This window comes from Pteropus vampyrus, unplaced genomic scaffold, assembly GCF_000151845.1.
Source record: "Pteropus vampyrus isolate Shadow unplaced genomic scaffold, Pvam_2.0 Scaffold98, whole genome shotgun sequence".
NCBI lineage: Eukaryota > Metazoa > Chordata > Mammalia > Chiroptera > Pteropodidae > Pteropus > Pteropus vampyrus.
The window spans coordinates 4657220-4666692 of NW_011888879.1; the positions used below are offsets into that span (position 1 = coordinate 4657220).

A 9473-nucleotide genomic window follows, 5' to 3' on the forward strand; every position below is an offset into this window, starting at 1 on the left:
GTCAACCGACTTACTCTAATCCAGATTGGTCCCCAGAAAAGAAAGTGTCAGGGTGAGAGGAAACGGGACCCCCGACTCCTGCAATGGACTATTAGGGGAAAAAGTATAAAATTAAATAAAATTAAGATCAGAAAGGAAGGCAATGAAGAAGGGAAAGAAAAAAAAAAACCCTGACATTTCAAAGAAACAAAGACTAAAACATTTTAAGACTGTTTCTAAATCAAAATAAAAAATAAGACCATAAAGTTAGAAGAAAACACCCTCACATAGCAAAAAAAATTTAAGAAATGTTGAATTAATTGACTAATGCGCAAAGCAAAAGACAAAGATAAAATTACAATCTACAAGAATAAGTGTGAAATATGTGTGAGTATATGGGTTACAGTAGTAAAAAGAAATTTTCCTAAAAGCATCACCTACATTAAAAAGATAGGAGGAAAAAGAGAGGGGTGTTGAGAACCAAAACCCAACAGTAATAACCAGGAGCAGCTGAGGGCACAGAGACCTGAACAAAGGCCTTTTGATGGGGGAGGGGATGTTCAGGTTCCTGAAGAAGAAAAGGAAAGAGGCAGAGCAGAAATGCTCTAGAAGATTCCCCTTCCCCCTGGTCCACATGGGACAGCACTCTGAGCCCCCAGTGAAGTGTGGCTCTCTACACAAACATAAAGCTGAGTGGGTCCCACAGGGACTGCGAGCGACATCCTGGCTGGGTTCTCTTTCATTGGAGGTCACTTTTATAATCATACCTTACACACAGTTCAGAAATACAATCTGGAAGTAAAATGTAAAGCAAATTCTTACTAAAAATAATTTATTGCTTTTTTAAAAAATAAATTAACATTTATAATAGAATATCAAATTAGATTCATCTAATGTATTAACAAAAGCATAATATACTCTAGTAAACAAGAGTTTCCAACTTGCTGTATAACTAAGTAAGAAATACATCAATTAAACACTTGGTCTAGTGAGGGGCAAACACTGGTCACCGCCCCCTAATCCCATAAATTCATGCTGCTTCACATTTCAGGGGAAACTCAACATAGGGGTCTCCTTGCTCTTCCCATTAGAAATGCACTGAAAAGTGACAAGCCTAGGGAAGAAAAGAGGCCGTCACAACAAACTGGAGCTGAAGTCAAAATTCTATTTTCAATACCTTGGAGGAAGTGGAAGGGAAGTGTATTATATTCACCAGGTCTACATGGAAGACACTCTGATCACAAAACGGCCCAGGGTAAGATTTCACTTATGCAGTGTGGCGAGCATAGTCATGTCCTAATTCCTTCTTGGAGTCTGGAAGTGTCTCTGGTCACATAACCAAACTGAGGGCTGAGAGAGGAGCTGATGCCGTGCCTTCCCCAGATGCCATAGCGGCTCTGCCCTAAGATGACTAAAACGACGGCTCTCCTTTCCTTGGACAAACCGGCTCAGCATCAGGACTAGAGGTAGGGAGGCGTGGCTGGCTTCAGAAGAGGCAAGAGCAGTTTACCCCACAATGGGTGTGCCAAGCTTTTTACAGAACCTCAAACGAAACTGTCGGTAAGAGGCAAACACCTTTGTGTACCTATGAGACACTTCTTACAAGTCTCTTGATCTGGCTCAAAAGGTTGAACGCTACTCTGCTATTCTTGAAGACAAACGCAATTCCTTTTAAGTTACAAATCAGCATTTAGTTGAGCATGTCTTCACACCATCCCCTGTTTTTGGCCTCCATGTAGACAGATGCATTGCACTGCTGCATGGTATATTCCATCTCAACCAGCTGGCGGCATCCAATGGTTAACTTTTCCCTAGAGGATAAAGAAAGGTTAAATCACTGCCGAGACAGATAGTCAGATAAATGAAAAAAATCTTAACATAGCAGGATAACAATGGGTTTGCTATCTGAGAGATAAGATACCAAGAGTTATGGTTTCTTAGCACAGAAGAAAAAACATGAGAAGATAAGCACTTAGTAGAATAGTTCTAAACCAATATGGAGAAGATCTTGATGCAATTCCTAGAATTCAGGAATGAGGGTTCTCACAGCAGGCTTGCAGCCAACAAGTAAACTTGGATGCTTGAAAATAGTCCTTTGTATGGACTCTGAAGGACCTCTCCCAGCAGCAGATGGGCTGATGTTAAGATGTTCTAAGTCAAGATGTAGAACGCATATTTCTTATTTAGCTTGGGAGATTGGAGGATACTAAGAGAATGCACCTGCTGATAGGAACAGACACTGGAGAGGGGACAGGAAATTGACAGAGCTTCAACTCTTAAAAAGAATTGCTGAAATAAGTTGCTTTGCAGTTAAAAAATGAATATTAGTTAGTTACCCTAAACCGAAGGTGGAGAAGCAGGGAGAAATGCCTAATATATGCCATGCCTATACACAATTTTACCTAAGATGAAGCCTAGCTGGGCTCGCAAGTGTCTAGAGTCCAAATCTCATGGAAATCTACTTAAATCTACTGGTAGACAGTCTACATAAGTTTATGAAGAATACCAAGCATCTAGTACAGCGCCTGGCACATGAGGTGGTCAAGGAATGACAGTTACTTGTATTATGTAAATTACATTGTCATTACTTCCTTGGCTTCTAAGGAAGTAATGGAGTGTTTTCATGGTGTTGGGGAGCATCACCAGCCACCAACTCCCCACTGCACCCCCCACCCTGTGTGGATCCCTTGATGTAGGTTACGAAGGAAAATAAAGTTAATCAGAACTCAGGGAATAGATGAGAGGCAGTAGTGACAGCAAAAATAAATATACCATATTTTAAGTGGCCTCAATTCCTGAAGCTGTGGTTTCTGTGAGGCTGATTAAAACCTGACTTTTGGCTTTGTGTTACTCTAGTTCTATTTTCTATATTTAGATTGCTTAAAATTAGTGTTACATTGCTGCCAATTCTTTACAACTACTCAGAAAATGATTTTCGGAAGACGGTAAGAAATCCAAAATAAAAAAGATATAAATGATTTTTTAAACTTAAAAAAATGAAAGAAGAAAGGCCAGTCCCAATTTCTGTTCTTGGTTATTTATCTTTTCATAATAACTAGACTTTGAATCTATTTCTGTGTCTTTTCTTTTTTCTTCTTTATTTTTCTCCTCTCACAGTTCAGAGGTGAGCTCTGTACCTCCTCTTTGCATCCTAGTGGCATTTGGTTTTTTTATTTGTGTGAATCACCATTCTGACAGTAGATCATCACCTATGGAGTTTGTTTCCTTCAGTAAGTTGTCATTGCTGACTAGAGGAAAGTTATCGGGTGTTTTTCATCCTGTATGTTTGATCTACTAGATTACAGTAAGAGGAATTCTTGAGTTCCTTTTTCCCATGGCTTATATGGAGAATGGCGAAATATTAGATGTGGGGGCACCTGAACACCTTTGCCTGCCATTCTGTGACATCTCATCAAACACAAATGAGAGGCGGCCCATTACATATTTTGATCTCTTAATTAGGAACAAGTTCTTCCTTTATATTGGACCTGAAAAATACATCAGACCCGAGTCTGCCTAAATTAAAACAAAACAAAAAGTCGCTACCCCCTTTTCCTCCAATAATACAAATATTTTATGTCTCTTATAATGATCCTATTTTTTTTTCCAAATGAAACAATTCCAATTCTTAATAGTTTCTGAAACAGAACTCAAAACTGGAGGCTGCTTCTGGTTTTGCATTGCTCATGAGACTTCTGCAAAACTGCTGCTGTTTCTCTAAATTGTCTCATTATGGGTATTAAACTTGCTCGACCAAATCTCAGGTCAAAATAATTGGAAATTTGATCAAATCAATTAAAAAAATAATTCCAGCTATTATGAGATTCATTTCCATGGCTAATTTTGTCAAAATGGCATGGTAGAAGTGAATTTATGTGACCTAATTCCAATTTTTGATACAGTTTTTCCAAAATTCCTTCTAGGAACAAGAAGAAAGTCTAAAATGGATATTCGTTTTACGACTCTAAATTTTTCTATACATTTGTAATGTGTATCTCAAGTGAAAGAAAAATGGAATACAGTGTAATCCTAATATAAAAATAATATATAATAGCTAACATCATACTAAGTGGTGAAAGACTGAAAGCCTTCCCCCTAAAATCAGGAACAAGACAAGGACGCCCACAAAACCTTTTCTATTCAACACTGTACTGGAAGTTCTATACAGAGCAATTAAGCACACAAAAAAGTAATTGTTATACAAATTATAAATAAAGAAGTAAAATTATCTTTATCGATCTTAAATAATCCACAAAATAACTGTTAGAGCTAATAAACTAATTCAGCAACATTGCAAAATAAATGATCCACACACAAAAAATCTGTTGCATTTCTACGCACTAACAAACAATTTGAAAGGAAATAACAATGGCATGAAACATTCCATTTATAATAGCATGAAAAAGATTAAAATACTTAGAAATAAATGTAACCAAAGAGGCTTGTACACTAAAATCTACAAAATACTGCCAAAGAAATTTAAGACCTAAATTAGTGGCATCACATGTTCATGGATTAGAAAACTTAATACAATGAGAACACTCCCCAAAGCAATCTACATACTCAATGTCATCCCTGTCAAAATCCCATCAATGTTTTTTGCAGAAATGGAAAAACTGATCCCCAAATTCACACAGAATTGCAAGGGGCCCCAAAGAGCAAATTTTGAAAAAGAAAAATAGGGTTAGGGGACTCACACTTCTCAATTTTAAAAACTTACCACAAAGCAACTTTAATCAAAACAGTGTAGTACTAGCATAAAGACAGACAGACTGACTGATGGAATTTCTTTGAAAGTCCAGAAATAAACCCTCACATAATCAATTGATTTTTGGCAAGGGTACCAAGACCGTTCAATGAGAAAACAATAGTGTCTTCAACAAATGGTGCTAGGACAACATGACATCAACGTGCAAATGAATGAGGATTGACTTGTACCTCACGCCATATACAAAAATGAACTCAAATGGATCAATGACCTAACTGGTAGAGCTAAAAGTTCTTAGAAAAATATTTCGGAAAAATATTCATGATCTTAGCTTTGGCCATGGATTCTTAGATATGACACGAAAAGCCTGAGAAGTACAAGAACAAACGCATAAATTGGACTTGATCAAAATGAAAAACTTGTGCATCAAAAGATATCAAGAATGTGAAAAGACAACTTACAGAATGAGAGAAAATATTGGGCGTAACATCCAGAACAAATAACATGTCAAGCTGGTGTCAAGGTGGTTGATAAGGTCAACAAATGAAACCAAAAGTAACAATCAAGACTTTATTCATTTACTGTGACCCTGCAAGTAAGAGGCAAAAAGAAAGGTGCCCGCTCCCTAGTACTCCACTTTCCCTGCCGAATGACGCCAGGCAAGGGTCAGATGACGCAGTGCAGACAGGGTGCGTCATCTCACTGCTGATCTAAGGCTCCTGCCTCTTCATGGACTCAAAGGGTCAAGGGAGGGAAGAGGGGTGTCTTAGTCCATTCAGGCTGCCGTAACAAAACACCACATTTGTTGGGCTATAAACATGAGAAATTTATTTCTCATAGTTCTAGAGGTTGGGAAGTCCAAGTTCAAGGCACTGCCATGGTCACATTCTGATGAAAGCCCTCTTTTATAAAAGCATTAATCTCAAGTTCTACCCTGATGACCTCATCACTTCCAAAAGGCCTCACTTTCTAAGATTGGGCAACGAGATTCTAACATAAGAATTTTGGAGGGCACATAAATATTCAAACCACAGCAATGAAGAGTGAGGAGTGGAAAGGCATTGAGTCAGAGTGGAGAAAAATATCTCAGCCAAAGCTAATACCTCCGAAAAAAAGGTCTCAGCAGAGGTGCCTAAGCCAAAGCCCCCAATAAAGAAGCCTCCAAATGGAGCTGCCTGGGCTAGGAATGCAGGTGTGCATGTGAGCATGGCTGGGCAGGGGACCCGAGAAGTGTCTGCAACTCCCCCCAGGAGACTGCAATACGCTGGCTGTGTACCACCAAATCCGGTATGGGGAAGGCAGCTTCCTCTACGGATCCTGCCAGATAAAGCCATGTAACTGCCTATGGTCAGGCCTGAAAGATCATACATAGGATTCTGCCCTGGAGCCAGACTGACTCCTCATAAAGAATTCTTATGACTCAACAGGAGAAAGAAAAACAGCCCAATTAAAAATGGGCAAAGGACCTGAATAGGCATTTCTCCGAAGATAAACAAAAGGCCAACAAGCACATGAAAAGATACTCAACATCATTAGTCATTAAGGAGACCAAAATCGAAATCACAATGAGATAAAACTTCATGCTCACTGGGATAGCTATAATAAAAAATGGAAAATGTCGAGAATGTGGAGAAATTCGGACACTTGCATATCACTGATGGGAAGGTAAAATAGTGCAGCTGCTGCGGAAAACAGGAAGTTCCTCAAAAAGTTAAACACAGAATTACCAACTGACCCAAGAATTCCACTCTTAGATATACATGCCCCCCAAATTGGAAAGCGTTCAAATAGTTGTACAGAAATAGCAACACTATTCACAATGGCCCAAAAGTGGAAACAACCCAAATGTCCACCAACAGTTGAATGAACAAAATGTGGTACATATGTGCAATGGAATATCATTCAGCCATAAAAAGGAATGAAGTGCTGATACATGTTACAACATGGATGAACCTTGTACACATCCCGCTAAGTAAATGAACTCTGATAAAAAAAAGCCATTTGTTGTAAGATTCTATTTACAAGAAACATCTGGAATAGATAAATCCATAGAGACCAGCGCAGATTAGTGGCTGCCAGTATCTGTGGGGAGTGGAGGACAGAGAACAACTGTGTAATGGATGTGACATCTGCTGCTGGGGTGACGGCAACATCTTGGAACTAGACGGAAGTGATGGCTGCACAGCTGAGGGATGCACTTAATGCCACTGAATTGCACACTTTAAACTGAGTAATTGTTAACTTCATGTTATGTGAATTTTACCTCAATTATAAAGAAGAAAAAAGTATGTACGTTTATTTTGTAATATCTTCTATCACAAATAATAAAGTAGCTACTGCAAAATATTACTCTACAGACACAGAATAAGGAAATTCTTTCCTAATTAAAGCAGAAACATCAAAGGTTTAAATCTGATCTCTAGATTCTTTTTCTCTAAGGCTTTTTCTGTCTCAGGCTCCTTGGACGAACCAGGGCATTACTTTAACACAGGGATTCTCAAACTTTGCGTGCCCTGGACGGTCAAACAGATTGCTGGGCACCAGCCCTGGAGTTTCCAATGCAGAAAGCTTAAAGTGGAGCCTTGCAGTTTGCACTTCTTGCAAGTGCCCAGGTGATGCTGACATTCGGGTGCTGGAACCACAGCTCTACTGTAATTTAGAAGATACTACCATAGACGTGATTCCCAAAGTCGGAAAGCAGTAATTCCTGAAAACGTCGCAAAGAAAAGGAAGCTTCTGATACACAGGACACCTTAGGCAGCATATCATTTGGATATGCCAGGTACTTTGTGAGGCTGATGTCCCAAACTAGTCTACATTTCATATAGAAAAAATGACCTTAGAAGCGTGTCTCGCAAATATGCCAGATGCACTGTCAAAAATTTAGAGGGCAAATAAAGTGAAGTAAACACTGCTCCTAACTTATGTCTTATACATATAAAAGATACCACACAAGATAAATGTTTGGCAATCTGTTTGATAAACTCACTGATTTACCATCCCGAATTTTCTAAACTCCTCATCTACTTAGGGTAAACAGTACACATACCCCACTGGCAAGGCAAAAGCTACTTCGAAAAAGTCTACAAACTACAGAAGACAGAAAACGCTAACAGGTTTGTAACAGATACAAACACCAAGGTTCTATAGTACCACAGAATTCAAACTTTTGATCAAAGCCACTTTCAGTCTGAAACTTTCATTCCTTGCTTTCTCAGAACCTATAAAATAGTTTTATGTTCTTCAGCTACTTAATTACCTTCCTGCTGCAATAAATATGGTGTTGGGCACATCCTCCTCAACAACTAACCACAAATCAGCATATTCAGACAATTTAAGTCATTGTTTTCCTTAACATTCCCAAAGGTGGCCAGCTACATGCAACTTAATAAATCATTCACCTGTTTTCACCTCTGACTCACAGGAAAATGTTGCCACCTTTTACCTATTGCGTTTGGCCCTGTGTCTAATAAAAACTGTGGACACCAAAAGAACCTCTCTTTTGGCAGCTTATTTGAAAATTGTGAGCTGTGAAGTACGTCAGAGGCTAATATGGGAGAAACTATTCACTGTAAATTCGGCAAATAATTTCAAAACAAACAACAGAGTAACAAATCTAAAAGCTATTAATCAAAAGCCTGTTGAACAGCAATTGCCATTTTTCAATGCATTCAAGATAGTTATTAGATATATTTGATTTCAAAATCATCCTTTTGGGTATAAGGAGTTTATTAATATCATAGTTCAAATCCCTGGCACTGTAAATGGAAAGAAAACAAAGAGAAAAACAGGTACAATTGCTTTAACTTTGAACATTCAACTTTGACCCCTGTACCCCCCAAAAAACAACAACAACATAACTTCCAACTACTCTAACAGTAAGCTGAAGTCAAAATAATTTTAGACAACTGATTGGAACCATTCTGCCAGAGGCTCGGCCCTCCACGTTGTCTACAGTGCGCTTTCTCCCTCTTCAAAAATATGCTAATTTTGATAGACATATTTTTGACACAAGTCTCATGTACACAACCTCTAAATGTGACTTGCCTATAACAATTTATAAATAAGAGTATAACTGAGGACTACAGTAAAAATAAAATCACTCTCACCCCCAGCTACACAGATTCGGCATGCCTACCGGCTTCAGATTTTCTTGGAAAGTTTTAATTAGTGAGTGAACTTTCATAGCTGTGCTGCTTAATAATGTTTGTGTATGATTATCAATCCTAGTGCCTTGATCATCAAATAAATTTATCAACCTAGAATTTTAACAGTAGAAGCACCTTGATAGCCAACTTAGTCACTACACCTGCTCATAAAATTTTGTAACCACACAGGTATATCTAAACATTATAAATAGCCTATAAACAGTGATTTAGTGATATGGTGGCATGTTATGTAGCAGTGAAAATACAGTCAGTTCTGCTACAGCACTTGTTTTGAATGCATGAATTGTTCCTACACCACTGACACATTACAGAACAATGTGAGCATTAACACAAACTTCACATTTTCTTATACAGAGTTTCAGATAAACAGACGAACGACTGCACCCAGCTGACCCAAGCCGCTTAAGAATACACAACACACACTCGGGCACACACTTCGAACATGCACGAGTTCCCTCGGCTTTGCTGTGTTTGGAGAACCATCCTTTCACATTTGGTTTCAACTTTACATCCGATTTCAGATAACCTGCCCTCCTGCACATTACATTCACCCTTCCAGTGACTTCCACAGGCAAACTGCAGCTCTTTTTCAAGGTAAAGTGTCAAATTTATCACAG

General features: G+C 38.6%; 1 protein-coding gene across 7 annotated transcripts in view; it reads right to left on the minus strand.

Annotated features, from left to right (window-relative positions):
• SWT1 (SWT1, RNA endoribonuclease homolog) overlaps positions 1 to 9473 on the minus strand; it is a 138037-nt gene that overhangs the window by 62358 nt on the left and 66206 nt on the right. For 2 of the 7 annotated variants that reach the window (XM_023533240.1, XM_011364539.2), the window contains exon 19: positions 1125 to 1790. The exons of the other annotated variants lie outside the window; for them this stretch is intronic. In XM_023533240.1, the coding sequence (XP_023389008.1) occupies positions 1670 to 1790 (121 nt within the window). In that variant the 3' untranslated portion in view covers positions 1125 to 1669. Of the gene's footprint in view, positions 1 to 1124; positions 1791 to 9473 lie in introns of those variants that run through there. 7 annotated transcript variants of the gene reach the window in all.